The sequence below is a fragment of the Fukomys damarensis genome, unplaced genomic scaffold (assembly GCF_012274545.1).
Source record: "Fukomys damarensis isolate Sample0158 unplaced genomic scaffold, DMR_v1.0_HiC HiC_scaffold_27, whole genome shotgun sequence".
Lineage (NCBI taxonomy): Eukaryota > Metazoa > Chordata > Mammalia > Rodentia > Bathyergidae > Fukomys > Fukomys damarensis.
In genome coordinates this window covers 33,999,084-34,019,475 of record NW_022900939.1, presented here as the reverse complement: position 1 = coordinate 34,019,475, position 20,392 = coordinate 33,999,084, and the positions used below count along the sequence as shown (strand labels likewise).

Genomic DNA, 20,392 nt, shown 5'->3' with positions numbered 1-20,392 from the left:
TTTTTTTTTTTTTTTTTTTTTTTTTTTTTTTTTTTTTTTTGGTTCTTTGTGCTACAGTTCTCTAATACCACTAATTTCCTTTTACTCCTCAGTATTCTTATCACACTTTTCTGTCCTCCTCATCTCCCATTAATGTTTCAAATGTTACTTTCTTCACTATGTGGTTCCCATCCCCTCTATCTTTACAAGTGCATGTAACTCTTAAGCTTTATGAAACTTTAGATAGCGAGTTAACTCATGTTATTACTGTTGAATACTGTGCTATTATTAGTGGTGATAGCTGTCCATTTAGTAGATATTTATGATAGGTCAATATTGAGTTTATCTTAGTGTTTATTCTGTAAGGATAGGTCTCTTTTCAATGGCTAAGGGTGGTACATTATTGGTTTGTAAGGTATGTCAAGATCTGATTCATCTTTGTCACTATTACTGTAGCTGACTTTAATACTATAACCAAGGAGACATAGTTGTTACTAATAATTGGTTTTTCTCTGGATGCCAATATCTAGTTTGCCTTTGTGTCATTAACAATACTCTGGCCCATCCCCAGAGAAATGGGTACTGAGGCAAATACAGTGGTATCTCAGTTCACAAACTTAATTCTTTTCATGATTCTGGTCACAGAATGCATTCCACAATTCTGGCTGCAACCGAACTGCAAGCACAGTATATAGGCTGCTGATATGTACTTACATGCTTGTGTGCCTATATGTCATACTTATATGTTTATATATCATCTGTATGTACTTATATGCTCACATGCTTATATTTCATATTCATATACTTGTATGTCCTTATAAGCATAGTACTTATAGACTCATAATACTTCTATGCAACCAAATTGCCAGCATAGTACCAAGGCACCAATGTACGTGGCACCTGATCTCCCAAATAAACAGACAGTTGGATCCCAGGACAGAGGCAATGGACTATAGTGAATCACACTCAGAGGGCATCCCTGAAAAGCAGACATTTACTAAAGAGGTCGCTATACTTGCAACAAAGATTTCCACTATAATGAACCTGCAAGAATCAACACACACACACACACACACACACACACACACACACACACACAAAGTAGAAGCATTCGAAGACAAGGCAACAAAATGCCTCCAAAAATTTCCAACTACAATCTATTCCACATCAAAAGGAAGGAAACCAAAAGGCACAGATCAAATTATTTGAAAGGACAGCAGAGGAGATAAAACAGATCAGTAAGGTACTTGGTGAGCTCAAAGATGATATAACTAAACAGATAAAACAATCAGCAAGTCTACAAAAGACACTAAGAAAAGCTAGCAGAGCTAAACAAAATGATACAAAACATGAATGACCAGCAGAGAAAACAATTAGAGTCCATAAAAAGGCTCTCAACAGAAATTCAGATTAAAAATTCCATCAAAAGTGTGCACAGCAAAAGTGACCAAAGCGGGCCGGGAATTTAGCTCAGCAGTTCGGTGGTCTGCCTTGCAAGCGCAAGGACCCAAGTTCAATCCAGTACAAAAAAAAAAAAAAATGACCCAAGTTCAATCCAGAAAAAAAAAAAAAAAAAAGTGACCAAAGTGAGGACAATGTTAGAACTAGAAGACTGGACTGTTGTTGGTGACCAATTAATGAGAGATACCTTAAAAACAAGAGAACATGAAAAATGGATCCAACAGCACCAAGATTACACAAAAAAGGCTAATGTAAGATTATTTGGAATAAGTGAAAAAGAAGACAGGACAAAGGGCATAAAAAAATTGTTTAATGAAATAGCAGAAAACTTTCCAAATATAGGAAGATAATCTAACGTACAGGTAAATGAAGCTTATAGAACCCCAGCTAGCCATAATCAGAAGAGAAGCTTTCCACAACACATTTTAGTCAAAATCCCAGAAGTCCAACACAAGAACAGAATCTTGAAAACTGATAGAGAAAAATCAATGAATCACTTATACAGATAAATCCATTAGAATTACAACAGTCCTCTCAAAACAAATCTTAAAAGGCTGAGAGAGGGTGAAGTGAAGTGTTCTGAACCTTAAAAGAAAAGATCTTCCAACCCAGGCTGATATATTCTGCAAAACTGGGGATTTAGCTCAGGGGCACCATGCCTGCCTTGCAAGTACAAAGTCCTGAGTTTGATCCCCAGTACCAGGAAAAAAAAAAAAAGAAAAGGTTTAACAGAACAAATACACCTGGTAGGGTAAACAGTTAAGTAGGAGGGAAACAAAGGGAATTAGCATGTTTGTTTATTAAGGAAAATAAGACAAAAATACAAATGAGTCAATGTCTATCAGTAAACCTCAATGTGAATGGTCTTAATTCCTCAATCAATAAACACAGATTAGTGAATGAATTAAGAAGTAAAACCCAGGGCCAGGGACTAGCTCAGCAGCACAGCTTCTGCCTACAAGTGTGAGGTCCTGGGTTCAATCCCCAGTCCCATCCCCCCACCCCGCTCAAAAAAAAGAAGCAGCATAACCCAACAGTAGGCTGTACATAAGAAACATGTTTAACTCAAAAAGAAACTCATAAGGCTGGGTATTTAGCTGAGTGGTGCCACCACCTGCCTCACAAGCACAAGGTCCTGAGCTCAATCCTGGTACCAAAAAGAAAAAAGAAATTCATAGACTAAAAATTAAAGAAAGAAAAAAAAACAATATTCCATGCAACAGCAGCCAGAAAACAAGCAGGACTAGCTATCCTATTTTATCCTAAAGTGGAATTAAAGCAAAAACTGATAAGAAGAGTCAAAGAACACTATATATTGGTTAAAGGAAAAATTCAACAGGAAGAGATAACAATTATTAACATATATGCACCAAACAATGTATCCAACAACATAAAAAAGAACTGCTGGACATAAAAAAAAATCAGATAAACATACACATAATCATAGTGGGAGACCTCAATTCAGCCTGTCACAAATAGATCAACTACACAAAAAAAAGTAGGCAGAGGAAAAGAGAAAGAGGACAACAATAACATAAGTCTATGGCTAACGCATTGTGCCCCACCATCAGAACACATCATGGGGACTGAAGGACACAAAGTATTACTACATCAGAATAATTACTCATCATGACTCACCATTTAAAATCCTGAAGGTGAGAGCAATCCACAAATGCCAAATTATTTTGTTATTCCAGAAAAGTTAATGGTAAAATAAATGACCCATTATCTTACTTTATGAAGAAACATGTTGTAATTGGATAAATGCCAAGGAGCCCATCATGTGTTTTATTAAAGAATCCTTTTCGGATCTTAGGCAAAATATGACTAAAGAATGCCACTTTCTGATTATCTGCACAGTCACTACAGGCAGAAGCGGCACCACTGAACTACATCCCTGGACCCCCCCCCTTTTTGTGTGTGTGTGTGTGTGTGCAAGAGATCAAACTCAGGACCTTGTGCTTGCCAGGCAGGAGCAGGGCACAGTCACTATAAATCAAAGCTCTAATAAGTCCTACATTTATACTATACTGTCCTTCAGTGGCAATACTAATACCAGTCCATATTTCTCTACAGACAGAATGGGATTTCACAATATTCTCCTGAAAACAATTTTCCCTTCCCTGAGCTTTTTTGTGTTTTGTTTTGTTTTGTTTTGTTTTATTTTTGTTTTGAAGCAGGGTCTCACTATGTAGTTGAGACTGAACTGGAGCTCACTATATAGCCCAGGCTGGTCTCGAACTCACAGCAATCCTCCTGCCTCAGCCTCCAGAGTGCTGGGATTACAGGCATGTGCCACCATGCCCGGCCTTCCTCTGAATTTAAATCTTCTCCATAACTCATCCCAGCCTGCTCCAGGCTCCCACACTCCTCGATGTGCCTCAGACTTCCTCATCTCATACCTGCCTCCTCCTCTGCCCCATAGCCTCACCATGAGGGTGAAAACCATCTCCCATCTCGTGGTGTAAAGATGGGCAACTGTATAACTATGCTCGCCGAGAAAGATATAGTGCAACTATTGTCACTACTGTAACGCAAACTCACTGGAGCAAGGCGATCTCAGAAAGCCCTGCCAAACCTCCTGCTCCCTCCCTCTTCATTGCCCCTTGCTCATGTAATTATGTTTAGATTGCTGGTTGTTTTCCCAGTGACTATGGTTGTTGTCTCCCCCACCCAGAGAAACATAAAGACACAAAAATGCGAGCAATAAAGCTGACTTTGGTCCTACTCAGTGTGGTCGGTGGTCTGTCCAGAGACCTCCTCAGCAGTCACACCGCAACCACACCATCATCTACTGAAAGATGACCAGCTTGCTTGGTAGGATGCTTTTAGGATGTGCCCCCCCACAAAAAAATGTGCACTACAGGTAAAAATAATGAAAGACTTTTAAGCCCTCAGTCTAAGGAAAGACATAACACACTCATTATGCATTTGAAGACTTATTAATATTAATACGTTTATTGCTCTAATAGACAAATGGAGAATTTGAAAGCAACGAGGTGAACACAAAGCTGCCGTTTAATCTAAACTGAAGCAAAGATAAAATGAGACGTCAAATAAACTTTTGCTTCCTCAAGAAGTTGCTCAGTGCCTCTGGGCCCTGCTCTTGTCGTGGTAAGATGGACGCGGTCCTGCCCACCTCACAGGATTGGACCGCGTGTGCCATCAACGTGAGGATATGCATAATTACCTCACGGACATGCTCAGCCTTCTTAAAACTCACTATAATTACACGGCACTGCAGAGAACAGCCAGGAAAACCGAAGCGTCAGGGCCCGGTGTTTACGGCAAGAGAGATGTGGAGACCACACTTCCTCACTATACAGCGGTGCCCCTCTATCCTCTCTAATCTTGTACTTTTCCAACATTTAGAATTTGGTTATTACAAGATCCCAACAATGAATGTAACTGTACTGTATCCCTAAAATGTACCAATAAACTCAATTAAAGCTGAAAAAAAAAAAGAATTTGGTTATTGATGTACTATTTATACATAAGAAAAATAAGCAAGGACCTCACATGCAAATCCTACCAGTATGATTTTAAGAGTTATGTATGATAGTATTCTCTACAAGCAGGAACTTCTTTTATAGCATTGCCTCAATGGTCTCCCCCACACCCTCACACTTGAGAGTATACAAAGAGCACTCTACCACTGAGCTACATCCTGTTTTGTTTCGCTTGGTTTTTGTGTTTTGTTTTGTTATGGGGTCTTGCCAAGTTGCCCAGGTTGAGCTCAAACTTGTGATCTCCCTGCCTCAGCCTCACAGTGCTGGAATTACAGGCCTGTGTCACCACACCCTGTTTCCAGGATTCCTTAAAACCATGCCCTGCACTCTGTAGAGTTGCTGCCAAATTAAAAGGGATTAAAGCAGTAACTATCTGTAGTGGGTACACAGCGTGGCCATGAATGGAGATCGAGAGTCCACGGTGACCCAAGCACTGTCCTCTTTCTCCTAGGTCAGTCCTGCAGCTGAGTCCTACACAGGGTTCCATGACCACGGTGCAAGTCAGCAGCTATTTCATGCATCTCACAGTATGTATTTTTTTCTTTTTCATTTTTTTTTTTTACATTCTCTGGTTTTGACAGAGAAAAACTAATTATACAGTATATACTTGCATGTAATCAAATATATGTGTTATAGAGAAATATAGTTATCTATCATATTGTAGTGACCAATTTGTATCACACAAAACAGTCAAGTCCCAGCCCGGCACAGTGGAACATGCCTGTAATTCTAGTATTCTGGGAGGCTGAGACAGGAGGATCACAGCTGTGAGTCTTGGGCCAGCGATTAAGCTCAGTGGTTCCGCCACCTGCCTCCCAAGCACAAGGTCCCGAGTTCAATCCAGGTATCAAAAAAAAAGAATGGACAACAGTGAGTCTAGCGCAAACTAAGCAAGACTGTCTCAAAATTTAAAAGAAAAAAAAATTCAGTACTAGGGATTCAACCCAGGTCTTCTGCATTGGGTTCAATCCCTAATACTGCAATTTTTAAAGTTTTACGTTATTTTTTATTTTGAGACAGGGTTTTGTTAAGTTGCTAACCTCCCTGGTCTGGGCTCAAACTTACAGTCCTCCTGACTCAGCCTCCCAGAGAGTTAGGATTACAGACATGCACCACCACACACAGCCACAATTTTTTCAACTTTTAATTGTGGTAAAATACACATACCAAGCCAGGCATGGTGGTGCACACCTGTAATCACAGCACTTGGGAGGCTGGGGCAGGAGGATCGCTGTGAGTTTGAGAGCAGCTTGGGCTACATAGTGAGTTCCAGGTCAGTCTCAACTACATAGTGAGACCCTGTCTCAAAAAAACCAAAACAAAACAAAATAAAATACACATACCATAAAATTTACCATCATAGCCATTTTTATGTATAATATTCAGTAGTGTTAAGTATATTTGTATTCCAAAACTTGTCATCCCGCCAAACTATAACTCTATCCTGTTAAACAGCTGCCTCTTCCTCCCTGCTCCTGCCCCCAGTGACCACAATTTACTTTGTTTTTGATTTTGACTTCTCTAACTATCACATATGGGTAGAATCACACGGCACCTGCCCTCATGTGATTGGCTATTTAACTCAGGATAATGTCGTCAGGATCCATCTATATTGTAACATGTGTCAGAATATCCTTCCTTTAGCAGTGGAGAGTCCATTACTTTTAATAGAGCAAAAGGGAGAAGATAGCCCCAAAGGAAAAAATAACAAATACTAGATGTCTTAATATTTCAAAAACTGAACTAAACTAAGTTCTCCCCTTTAGTCGTTCCTTTCTGAATGCCTAAGAAACAGAATCACATTTTTTTTTCTTGTGAGACAAGGTCTCACGATATAGTTCAGCCTGACCTTAAGCTCACTATGACCTACGATCATCCTGCCTCAGCCTCCTGAGTGCTGGGATTATAGCCATGCGCCACCACACCTGACACACAATTATTTTTTTAATCATATATTTCCATTTGTTTGCAGAGGCTCTTCTTACTGATAACATGTTGGTCTGGAGGAAGGTTATTTGTTTGATTGAATCACATAAAATTGCTGATATCTGGCACTTCTGGCTTAAAAAATGGCAACTTCATCTGTAGCACCTAATAACATCATTTTTCTTTTAAAACTGCTTTCAAACTGTAGTGCTTACCACATACCAATCAGTAGTCTGAGACGTAAAATTTGCTACATATAATAACTATTCATCACTCACTTCTAAAATACTCACTGCATGAAACAGATAAGTAAACATTTATCTGGTCTCTTTTATGCCAAATGCCAAACGCTGTGACCTGCAAACATTGTCACAGAAAGAAGAACCATGAAGCTAAAATATGCTGTAACGATGAACGGCTCCTTAATAGACAGTCAATTAAAAATAAACCGCCTACCTTGTCTAATCATCCATGCTAAATTCTTTCTGCTCAATGAATAAACGACTTCGGAGATGCTCCAAATACCTGAATTTTTTAAATCATTTTAATATATCCCTCAAAAGTATACTCACGTTGACTTGAACTTGAATGGACCAGTCACCGAGTACCGGATGTGCAGACAACTGGAAAGTTTTAGAAATGACTCCAAGGTCACCTTGCTGTGACAACCACTGTTGGATCAAATTGGACTTGGGGTCCTAGAACAAAAACCACACACACTAAGCACGCTAAGGCTGCCCGCGTGCACTGCGGCACCCCACCCCCACCCCGGAACACCCAGGAGTCTCCCCGCCTTTTAACTCTCAGCCCCCCATTTCCTTCTGCAGGAGACACTGCAGTGCTCGCTGCAGAGATCTCGGGCCGTCTATCAGAGGCTGGCTCTGTGTCTCCAGTCGTAAAGTCTTCAGCCAGCACGGCCCTCACCGTAGTGGGGTTAGGCTAGACGCCACGGCGAGTGTCTGACAAGGCCCAGCATGACAGCACCCACACGGGACGGAAGTCAGGATGCACCTTGTCTGTCTTTCACCTCGGCACATGTGTGTCTGAGAGGAAACACCAGTCCCGACTCTCCCGGGTAATGATCTCGCAGCACGCAGCACTCATGGAGGCGGCTTCCAGCGCCTCTCTCACACCCAGTCCACAGTCGCTGCCTCAGTCATCCATGCTCACTTTCATTCCCCACGTTCCCTATCTGTCTCTATGTCTCTCCCTCTCTCTCTCTCCCTCTCTCTCTCTGACACACACACACAGCAACCACATCCTGTTGCGCAACTAATCTCTTCCTCCAATCCTGGCCCCTGCACGGCCAACAGCACAATCTACCTGAAGCCTGAAGTCTTGGCCCAGCTTCTGACATTTTTTTTTTCCTTGTTTTGTACCAGGGATCAAACTCAGGACCTTGCATGGGCAAGGCAGGCAGCGGAACCACTGAGCTAAATCCCCAGCCCTCCTGACTCTTAACAAGGAACAAGTAAGCACTGGTTCTGATCATTAAAACAGACTACTAGGCGATTCTGGCTTTTGTCTGTCTGCTCTGCAATCTGACCCTATCTACTTCTGCAGGCTCTTATTATAAACACAGCAATTCAGCTCACCCGAAAAGTCCACACATCTAGCCCTCTGCAGCTTTGGCACAGAATGCCCCGCCCCACTGGTGATATGGTCAGGTTTTCATCCTCCATCCACACCTCTGACAGGAGAGGCGACCGCTTGGAGTCCCCACACCTGGAATTCACACCACTGAAGTGTATCTAGCACTGGTACAAGCAATAAAATCAGTTTATTTAACGATTTAACAAAAACAGTTTTTCCCCCACCTAGGCTGTGAACTCCTGAGATTAGGAATTACACACTTCCCTTTTTCTCTACTGTTTGACTAGAAGTAATGAGTTGGCCCAGTTATTAGAGGCCAGAAGAGAGCTCTCTCACGGTAGAGAAAGGACGATGCTAAGAATAAAGTGAGGAGGAGGAGTAAGCCAGAAACTAATTGCTGAAAGTAGGACCAAAGGCAAGTCAAGAACAAGCAGGTCACTGTGTCCTGGGCAAAGCCTTCCTGTGCTTGCTGCCCCATCATTCCAGGGACAGCTGTGGAGTAAAAAGGCTCAGGGAAAAATAAATAGCTAATAACTACTGCTGCATAGTAATTAAAGGAATGAAAATGAAAACGATGAATGCTAGTTTTTCTTTGTCAGACCAACAAAGACTTCAAAATAATCGTGACAATAACTCTTGGTGCAATGTAAAGTAGAAGGACGGGAATGCCCACACTTGGCCAGGGTTTGTTGTGGTGTGGGTACATTTCCCACCGGGTGTCAAAGGGGTATAACCTCTGATGACTTCACACCCGGGTGATCTGGACCGGGGAGGATGAAATGATCCCTCGTCTTCCCAAGCTGTCCTGGCCCTGAGCACATGAGTTTGAACAGCCGGACGCGGTGCACCACAGCAGAGCACGCCTTTGCCAGTGACCATCTCCTGACAGACACACAGGACAGCCACTCACAGCATGACCAGCGCCCCTGTCACGGCCAGAGACACTGAACAGTCACCTCTGGGTGGCACAGCACAGCAGCGAGAGGGCATCTGCAGGACCCCCTGAGTACTGGGTTATGCACGAGGCACACGTCCACCTGGCACACAGAACGAGAGACGTCAGGTCACACGAACAAGACAGCCCCTCACCTGGCCAGCTCTGCAGCTCTGAGTTTGCCATGGCTGCTCTGGGCCAGTCAGTCAGGGCACAGTCACAAGGACAGACCCTTCAAGCCAGTACCTGTGCCTGGACAAGGTTGTCCCCAACTCCAGGTACAACAGCTTCTCAAAGGAGAAAGGCTGGGCAGGAGCCAGCCATGCCTCTGCCACCCAGTACTGCCAGGGCACCTGAGTCAGGGCTGGGAGGCCGGAATTAGGGCTGAAGTGGGACATGGTTTATCTATTGCTGAAATCTCTTGAAGCCCTTTTCTGAGTAGTTATGGAAGCAGACAAAATGAAAATACCTAATGACCTCCATTTAAAAAAAAAAAAAAAAAGCCACACTGAAATATCCTTCATACACTGTACTGTCCATTCCTGGTCAGGCAAATTGAGTTCCAAAAGGTTGGCTCGAAGGTACACTTCCCCACATTGGCCTGCAGGTGGCGCTGTGTTGGGCATGTGACCACTCCTGCAACGAAGTCCCACTTCTCAGAAGGAAGTTTTTCCAAAAAAACAATTACATGCAAAAAAAAAAAAAAATGTGAGAAATGTCACAGCTACTCAACCCTGGCCCAAAGGACTATTTTCATGGGGATGACTGAGTGGCACTGACCTTCACATCAGAGGTCCAACCTGGCTCCTTCCAAGGAGGGAGGCAGAGCCCTGAGTCCACACAAGGTACAGAAAAACCTGGTTCTGAGCCCAAACTCCCCTCTCCTGGGCAGGAGGGCCACGTCCTGGCCAAGCCAACAGAGAAAGATTTAGCTCTCTGTGCCCTTCCAGGAAAGTCCAAGATAGTGGGCTAAGCCCAACCATGGGCAGAATCTCCAAATCAAAGGTTTCCAAGGCAGATACCAGAGCAGAGACACAGAACAGAAAGAATACACAAGTGGGCTGCCCAGAAGCTGTAACACGAGCCCCGGTGTAAAGCCTAGAACAGGCAGTTTAGCTGTTACTACCATTTATTTGTCAAAGGTACGAGGACAGATTGACTGAAAAGAGTCAAAGAAGCTCAGTGGTAGAGCATTACCCGGCACACACAAGGCCTTAGGTGCAGCCCCTAGTGCCACACACACACACACACACACCACAGACATTTACCTCTAACTCATTCTTTTACACAAAAAGAAAGTTCTCGGTGCATGTGTACCAATGATGGAGAGTGGTACGCATGGAGTCCCTCTAACCTCGCTCAGATGGCCGTGTGACTTTACCCTCTAAATGCTACCCACTATGTCAGCCTGCCTTAGGAATGTTCCATCACAGAACGAAGCAGAAATGCACCGAGCTGCAAACTCTAAAATAATACTAGTTCAATTCAAGAAATGTGCAGGCAGCAGCATGCCAACCAGGGTAATATTTGCTACAAGATTATCTTGGCTTCAAGTTTTACGTACATGTGTCTGTTTGCCGGGGTTTTGTTGTTGTCTGATAACAACAAAGAAATTAAGAATAGGAGGATGACAAACTTAAAATTCTGAGCTCACCTTCTACATTGCGGTATTTATTGCAACATTTCGAGGAACCAAAGTCCCAGGACTGAGGAGGTCCCAGGCCCAGGACTGTTCAGGCAAGCTATGTGAGCGGCCACTCTCTCTTCATGTGGAAATCAGATGTGCAGCCCTCTCCTTGGGGTTAAATGGAGAAAACCAGGCCCAGCTGGATCTCTGCGCCTCCACCTAGATTCTCTCGAGGACAGTCTGCTGACCATGCTGCCCCCAGGCCCCAGGGGTGTCCCGGCAGCAGAAACCAATGACTGCCTGTCAGAAGCACTTCCTGTTACAACAGTGACAGCCAGCGAGGAGTAAGCCAGGCGCCATTCTAAATGTGACCAACAAAGAAGCTGAGGCTCAGAGACGGTAACTGATGTCCTCAGGTCACACAGCTACAACATCGAGTCACCAGGGATGCTTTTAAACTGTTGAATCAGATCGCATCTGGCCTCCCCTCTGAATTCAGTGAATTCTCATTGCACTGCATGAGAGACCCAAAATCCATATCATGGCCAGAAAGATCCTGTCCAAGCCTGGACCCCAGGCTCCACTCCTGTCTGGTTCCGCTGCTGGCGCTGCCTGGGCCGGGTGCACTCCAGCGTGTTCCCTGCATCATCGAGTGCCCACCTCGGGCCTTGGCATGAATCGTGCCCTCCCTTTGGATTGGTTAATTCTTTTATTTCCTTTAAATCTCTGTTCAAACAGACTTTCCCTCGCAAGTCTATAAAAAATAACAAACACCCCCACCCTGCACACAAGCTCACGCGCGCTCTTCTCCTTGCCACCCACCGGAAATTAAAGTCGATGCCAGCAGGGGATCAATCTGCTGGGTTCCCTGCCCGGTGCCAGCGCCCAGAAGACAGGAGCTCAGTGACTGGCAAATGAGGAAGCTCCAGAGGCCGGGATGGAAGCTGAGGGTCTGTGATGGGGCCTGCGCTCTTCGTGGGCCTCTCCTGCCTCCCTTCCCGGGCAGAGGGCTCCCATGGAGAAGGCGGCCTATCCTAGGTAAGCATCCAGACAGGACAGTGTCTGTGACAGGAGCGGGACTTCTAGAAGAGCTCTGGAAAGACGGCTTGAACTGACTTCACTGCTACTACCTACCACTCACCTTGATGAGGATGTCTAAAGAGGCCTTATAGGGCCTAAAGTCTGAGAGGAGCGTAACAATCCGAAACTTCACTTCCTGCTGTGGCTTGTAGAACGCCTTGTCCGTCTGAATGAAGACAGACATCCTCTTGCTCTCGAATGACAAGCGCGTGCTGTTGTAGAATAAAATCTCATCCTCCGCATACCCAGTGACACGAAGCTCATACATCTCATCTGCGCTGTTCAGAGGTAGCTGGGGAGAAAAACCAAGATCTCACTGTTTAACCCCAAAAAATGTTTCAATTGCCAGGTACAATCCAAAATTTAAATAGATAGTATTATCAAGAGTAAATTATGCTGGGTGTGGTGGCACACGCCCATAATCCCAGCACTCCGGAGGCTGAGGCAGGAGTATCAGTGTGAGTTCTAGACCAGCCTGGGCTACATAGTGAGTTCCAGGTCAGTTTCAACTACATAGTGAGACCCTGCCTCCCAAAAAAAAAAAGTAAACTATATGGGTCAGGAGTTTACTTCAGTGGTTCTGCTGCCTGCCTTGCAAGTGCAAGGACCCGAGTTCAATTCCCAGTACCAAGAAGAAAAAAAAAGAGTAAATTATATGCTGAAAATTTTGCCTTCCTGGACACCAAAGTCAAACAATTTGTTTTCCCTCCCATACATCCCACAGTTGGTTCCCTAATTACACCACGTGGCTCCTGAACCAGGGGCGCATGCCCTGTGCCCTCTCCCGCTCCTCACACATGCCAGAAGCTGCAATATTCATTGTGCCCAAAGTATGCTGTAAGCAGCGCAGGCTGTAAAGAGTTAAATCTCTCAAATGGCTTAAGAAGGGAGTCTGAGGGAGGCTACGTGACTCACAGAAGCATCTCACGAGCACTGCAGTAGCGCCCAGGTGGATATGACCTCCCGCTAACGGCCACAGGTGAGACCCACTAATGGCCTGTGAAACTGCGGGCTCCTATGAGATAACTCGCATGGCTGAGATCAAAGTAACTCACTCGCAAATCCCAGTCCTGCAATTAGTACCTTCAGAACTAGACAGACAATGTTCTAATTTGTCTATCTTGTTTCTAATTTGAAAATGCTTTGTCTCTTCTCTTTAAAGCCTTGCCTGCATTCGTTTCCACAGAAACTGCACGAACTGCACATTTCTACAGGTAGCTCACCTTTAGCCCAACTGATGAACAATAAAAATCAGTGGACCAGACTGATCAGTGTCTTTTGCTGAGAACCCACCATTGCCCGGCCCAGCTCCCACTTGTTCTTCAATCCTGTCTTGAACTTTTCTCCAGTGTTGCATCCCCTACTGGGCAGGAGACTAGAACTTCCGGCAGAGGTCTCCAGCACACACAGATCCCAGCCCGCAGGATGTCAGGCCAGGCCCTCTGTGCACAAGCGCACATTCGGGCTCCTCCCTGTGCACAAGCGCACATTCGGGCTCCTCCCTGTGCACATGCGCACAGTCGGGCTCCTCTGTGCACATGCGCATATTCGGGCTCCTCCCTGTGCACATGCGCACATTCGGGCTCCTCCCTGTGCACATGCGCACATTCGGGCTCCTCCCTGTGCACATGCGCACATTTGGGCTCCTCTGTGCACCAGCGTACATTCGGGTTCCTCGCTGGGCACATGGCACGTGCGCACATTCTGGCTCCCCTCTGCGACGTTCCTCTACTCTTCCAACATCTCGCTGTTCAGGTGTCAGTGTTGGTAAGGATGGAGGTGCTGCTATTTCACCACAATTATTAATAACAGAAATCCTGTCCTCCGTCATTAAAAGACCAGAGCCATTCTTTTTTTTTTTTCTTTTATTGGGGGTGGGGGGGTACTGCAGATCAAACTGGCAGGTGTGGCAGCACTGAGCTACAACTCTGGCCCCTTGAAGCCATTCTTAGATCTCACAGCCATTTGGATGGGTGCTCTGTGAAAACCATTTCATGAACAAGGAAAAGGGCTCAGGGAAGCTATGCAAATTATCCAGGTTCCTAGGCCAGACTCAAACTTTTTTTTTTCCTCTTTCCATTTCATGTATCTAGTTTCCTTTCGTTTGTTTGTTTGTTTATTTGTTTTTGGTTTTTTGAGACAGGGTCTCACGATGTAGTTAAGACTGACCTGGAACTCATTGTGTAGCCCAGGCTGGTCTCAAACTCACAGCGATCCTCCTGCCTCAGCCTCCCAAGTGCTGGGATTACAGGCGTGCGCCACCATGCCTGGCTCTGGTTTACTTTTTAAATTAACTTTATTGGTACAATTTAGATATACATAATGATCACATTCATCATAGGGAATTTGTACCTGTACATGGTATATCTTCATTCTTCCATTTTTCTCTTTCCCTTCCCATCCCTTTGACCTCTCTTCTCATTCCTATTTACAAAAACTTTGTTTCCATTTTTTCTTCTATTCTTTTTTTTCTTTTTCCTGCCTTCCTTTCCCCCTGCCCGCAGTTCCCCTTCCCACTTGAACATATTCTTCCTATTTCACAATATCTATTATATATTTTGGTCCTTATTTACACTTTCAGTTTCTCACACCAGAGAAACAATGTGATATGTAAACGTGTGTCCGATTTATTTCACTTAGGAGTACAGTCTCAAGGTGCACTGATTATCTAGAAACATCTCGTTTATTCAAACTCAACATGTCTATATAATCTAGTAAGAACCTACATGAGGTGATTTAAAAATATGTCCAAAACATCCCTGACCTTCCTCACTTCACAGAGTGAAGCCTAATTCCCCAGACATGGTGACTGCTTCTAAAGCCTACGATGAGGTTATCATAAAGAGAAGTTTCTGGACCTGTACATCCATCGACAGAGGAGTGGATTTAAAAAGTGACCTTTATACACTACGGAGTACTACTCTGTTATAAAGAAAGATAAATTTGAGATATCTGTAGGAAAATAGATGCACCTGGAGACCATAATGTTAAGTGAAATAAATCAGACACACATGCTTAAATAGCACTTGATTTCTCATATAAGAGTATAAGAAAATTCATGTAAGTAAATTAATATGCAAAATGAAAGATAGACAATAGGAAATAGGGAGTCAGATCTCTTGCAAATGGGAAGGGGACCAAGAGATGGAGGTGGGAGGGAGGGAGGGAGGGAAAGGGGGATAAAAAATAATTAAGGTATGCTACATTCATGTACCAGCTCCCCATGAGGAGTGTAATCATTATGTACCGCAAACATGTACTAATACAAATAAATGTTAGAAGAGCAGGGCGTGATGGCACACGCCTGTAATCCCAGGATTTGGGAGGCTGAGGCAGGAGGATTGCTGTGAGTTCGAGACCAGCCTGGCCCACATAGTTCCAGGTCAGTCTCAACTACATAGTGAGACCCTGTCTCAAAACACCAAACATAAATAAATAAATGTTAGAAAAAGAATAGCTTCTGCCAGATGTAGAAATGTAAATTGATATAGAAGCCAGTAAAATGTTAATTTAATGCACTAATGCAACTCATTTCTGAAGCCAAAATTTTTAAATGGATACTTACTGATGGAAGAGTAAGTGTCTTGAAAGAACCTGAAAGGAAAACGGGGGAAAAAAGATTTTTCATAATTTGAATGTGATGTTGCAACAGAAATGTTACAAAACTCTCCCATTATTCTTTTTTGGGGGGAGGTACTAGGGATAGAACTCAGGTCCTTGCACTTGCAAGGCAGGCGGCAGAACCACTGAGCTAAATCCCCAGCCCTTCCCAGTGTTCTTTTAAATGTAGTTTCAATCATGAAACTGTATCAAACCTAAACCACTTTGTTAGTGCCCAGAGTATCCTAGATATTATTACATACCCTGTGCCGAAGAATTAAGGATCCAAATTAAAGAGGTATCAGTGGAGAGCCCAAGAGAGTTGTTCTCTTTACCATTATCATTTTTGTTCCCATCGTTGCTGCTTCTCTTACTGCTTTTCTAAGGCTGCACACATTTGAGGGACTCTTCACAGCATACACAGCGGGAGCCTGAGGTTTGGGGAGCTTGCGTGGTGTATTAGTCAGCTCTGCTGTTGCTCAGACACAATACCTGGCACCCATAGTTTAGAGGAGGAGAGGTTTCACTTGGCTTCTGGTTCAGGGAGTCACTCCACACAGCTCCAAGGTAGGAGCAACAAGGAAGAGGATGTGGCAGAACAGAGCTGCTCTGTTCCTGGTGTCTGGAGACAAGAGCAGGGGAAGAAGACAGGGGAGAGGGACCAGGCAAGGCTACACCTCCAGGACCCACCCAGACACACCCAGTAATGTATGCTACCACTCCTCCAAAGCCAGTCTAGCTGACACGCTGCCCTCACCGCCACGCAGCACCTCTCACTGAAAACAGAGCTTCTTAAACCATACTTAATTTCCAAATATGACAACAGCAAGTTCATAATTCTACCTAACCTAATACAACTACACCAAGCACAACTAGAAAAACAACGACCTCTCTTCAAAGCCTCAGCAGTTCCAGCATTTGTCAAAAGTCTGAGTCAAAGTCTATTCTGAGGCTCAAAGCAAACTCTTAGCTGTGAGCCTCCGCAAAAATGAAAAGCAAGGGCCAGGGATTTGGCTCATTGTTTCCACTGCCTGCCTCACAAGTGCAAGAGCCCAAGTTCGATCCAGGGCACAAAAAAAAAAAAAGAAAAAAAATTGAAAAGCAAGCTACATAATCCCAAGGTTCAATGACACAGGTTAAGCATTCACACTCCAGAAGGGAGGAATAGGGAGACAGAGAAGAACTGGTCCGAAGACCAAAGCCCAGCAGCGCAAACATTCAGTCCTATAGCTCCATGCTGGGCATCCAGAGCACATGGGGATAGAATGCGAGTTCCCAAGGGCTTGGGAGGCCCCACCTCCACAGCTTCACTGAGAGAGCCACACGGCCTCTCTCTCGGGTGGACCCCCCTCATGGCCCGCAGCTTTCCTCCACAGACATCCTACCTTCCTGACGTCTCTGACTTATTGGGGCCTCTGATGCACTTTGGCTCCACTCTCGTAGCTTCACACACGGCCCTCTCGGGGACACACTGCCTGGGCTTCCAGCCTTTCTCTGAAACCTGGGTGGGAACCTCCCTCACCCCGTAACTCTCCCACTGTGCATGCTGGTGAAGTCAGAATAGCACATGACACTAACATCTGCCGTCAGTAGAATGAATAGCCAGCCGGGCCCCCTTAGACCGTGGCTGCAGCAGCCTCTGAGAGCTGCATGGTTGAGCATTGTGAAACGAACTCTTTCTCCCTGTCCCTGTCCAAAGTACTTACTGTTTCTTTACCGGTGCTCATCTCTTCACCACCCACACCTTCTTTGGACCCACATTTACACGTGGGTCCTTCTAGGCCAAAAGTTAAGTTTTTCAAATGTTTCTGCTCTGTTTTTTACCTGATTCTCCTATAAACCTGGCTATGAGCAGTCAACAATATCCAAGCCACAGTCTGAAGGTTGGGTTGCATTGAAATTTCCCCGGCCAGATCAGTCCACTGCCATTTAATCTTAGTCTCCTGGAAAGTCTTGGGACACAGGAAAAAATGTAGACATTTGGCTGGGGGTGGGTTTCCAGGGATCAAACTCAGGACCTTGTGCTTGCAAGGCAGGTGGTGGCAACACTGGGCTAAATCCCCGGCCCCTGTAGACAACTTTTTGACAGAGTGTTACACACATGGCCTGTAGTCCGACTGCCAACGCTGTCCTTGTTCCCAACTAAAGCCTCCTAAGCCTATTCCTTACTGCCAACATTCCTACCGCATGCTGGTCTTCTGAGCTCGGACCAGAATTGCCCATCAGGCTCAGCTTCTAGCATTCTAGGGCCTCTCTGGTCCGTAGCTCCAAATTTTTCCAAGCCAATTCTAAAGACTTCTGAACCACATTGTCAGGCAAGAATCAGCGGTGGCCCCACTTCTCTGCTGCTAGTTTTCTGGATGAGTCAGCCTTGCTGAGACACAATACCTGATACCCACAACTTAAGAAGGAGAGAGTTCACTTGGCTCATGATCTCAGGGGATTTAGTCCATGGTCAGCAGGCTCCAAGGTAGCAACTTGGAAACGGCACATTGGGGCAAGGTGGTTTAGTTCATGGTGGCCAGGACACTTAGCGGGGAAGAGCAGCAGAGAGGAAGGGGTGGGGGACCAGAAAAGAACTCCAAGGCCGTGCCTCCACGACCCACACTGACACACCTAGAAGTGTGTTGCCGCAGCTCCCACATTGATCCCAAAGTCACTCAAATTTTTAACACTCCACTCTAACCACTACAAGGATGGTTTCCGTGTGTGTGTGTGTGTGTGTGTGTGTGTGTGCGTGTGTGTGTGTGTTTGCTTTAATTTGGTTCACTCAGAACTGGGGATTGAACCTCGAGTAATGCACATGCTAAGCATACACACTACCACTAAACTACACCCCCAATAAAGCTTACTTTTGATGTTCTCATACCCTTGTGATAAAGGAAGAAAAGGACAATATTAGTCATGTTGGGAGTGAGCTGGGACGCCTAAGTGACTTGTGGGTACTAGAATGGCACACACTTTTTTCATGTACAGTTTCTAAATGTAGGACTATTTCATTCACGCCAATTTCTCATACCCATTCATTTCAAGGGAAAAGGTGGTTTCAAGGGAAAAAATTTAAAAGTAACAAGCCAGATGTATAATCTATAACCCTATAATCCCAGTACTCTGAAGGCTGAGGCAGAAAGATGGGAAATTGGAGACCCACCTGCACAACTTAGTGATTTAGTGAGATGCTGTCCCAAAAGAAAAAAGAAAAAGGGGCTGGAGATAAAGCTCAGTGAGAGAACACCCCCAGGTTTGATCCCTAGTATTACAATAATAATAATAATAATAAATTTAAAGCATTTATCCCAAGTTCCCTTCAGAGGTGGTGACAGCCCTCCATTTCTCCAGACATTTAAGAACTATTTGTTAAAGATACCCCAATAAATAAAGCAGACATGGTCCCTCCACTCCAGAAAGCCACATACCTCTGTCATGTGGCAACAGAAAGGCCCCCAGAACATGTCAAAGTACAGAACAGAAGCTAAGCAAGCTGCCTCTGAAATCAGACCACGTTGGTTCGTGAATGTGCCCTACCCTTCAACGTGTTACCAAGTCTATGAAACTAGAAATCAATGCCGAAAGTAACCACAAAAATTATGCAAACACCTGGAAATTAAACAACACACTCTTAAATAATCAATGGGTCACAGAAGAAATCAAGGTAGAAATTATAGTTCCTAGATTCAAATGATAATGCCAGTACAATAGACAAGAACTTATGGGAAACAATGAAAGCAGCCCTAAAAGGGAAGTTTATAGCAATGAATGCTCACATCTGAAAAGCAGAGCAAGCCCAAATAAATAATTTAATGATGCACTTCAAGGTCCTAGAAAGACAGCAACAATCCAAGGCCAAAGCTAGTACAAGAAAGGAAACTTTGGGTGGGCATGGTGGCACATGCCTGTAAATCCCAGTACTCAGAAGGCTGAAGCAGGAGGATCGCCACAAGTTTGAGCCTGCCTGGGTGACATAGTGAGTTCAAGGCCAGCCTGAACTACCAGTAAGACATCTGAAAAAAGGAAATTTTGCTTCTCTCTCTCTTTTTTTTTTTTTTTTTTTTTTTTTTATGCAGTGTGTCGTGAGACAGGGTCTCACTATGTAGTGAGACTGACCTGGAACTCACTGTGTAGCCCAGGCTGGTCTCTCGAACTCACAGTGATCCTCCTGCCTCAGCCTCCCAAGTGCTGGGATTACAGGCGTGCGCCACCACGCCAAGCTAAAAAAGGAAATTTTAAAGATCAGAACACAAATTAATGAAATTGAGACAAAAATAATAATAAAGAATCAATGAATTAGGGCTGGAGATTTAGCTCAGTGGCACCAAGCCTTCCTTGCAAATGCAAGGTCCTGAGTTTGATCCCAAATACAGAGGGGAAGAAGAAGAATCAAGGAATTAAAGAGCTGGTTCTTCAAAAGAATAAACAAAATAGACCTTTAGCCAATCTTACCAAAACAATAAAGATCAAAATTAATGTAATTAGAATTGAAAAAAGCAAAATCACAGCAGACGTCACTGAAATCCAGAAGATTATTAGTAACTACTTTGAAAACACGTATCCTGGCCCAGGGATTTAGCTCAGTGGTGCCGTCACCTGCCTTGCAAGTACAAGATCCAGAGTTTGATCCCTGGTACCCCCCCCCAAAAAAAAGAAAACCTGTATCCCAATACATTGGAGACTCCAGAAGAAGAT

At 44.4% G+C, this 20,392-nt stretch overlaps 1 protein-coding gene across 1 annotated transcript in view; it reads right to left on the bottom strand.

The window, feature by feature from the left end:
* Positions 1–20,392, bottom strand: part of Cd109 (CD109 molecule) — a 122,604-nt gene that overhangs the window by 85,532 nt on the left and 16,680 nt on the right. The window contains exons 3-5 of the mRNA XM_010641203.2: positions 15,675–15,703; positions 12,171–12,401; positions 7,448–7,573 (exon numbers count right to left, since the gene is read on the bottom strand). Of these exons, the coding sequence (XP_010639505.1) occupies positions 7,448–7,573; positions 12,171–12,401; positions 15,675–15,703 (386 nt within the window). The remainder of the gene's footprint in view (positions 1–7,447; positions 7,574–12,170; positions 12,402–15,674; positions 15,704–20,392) is intronic.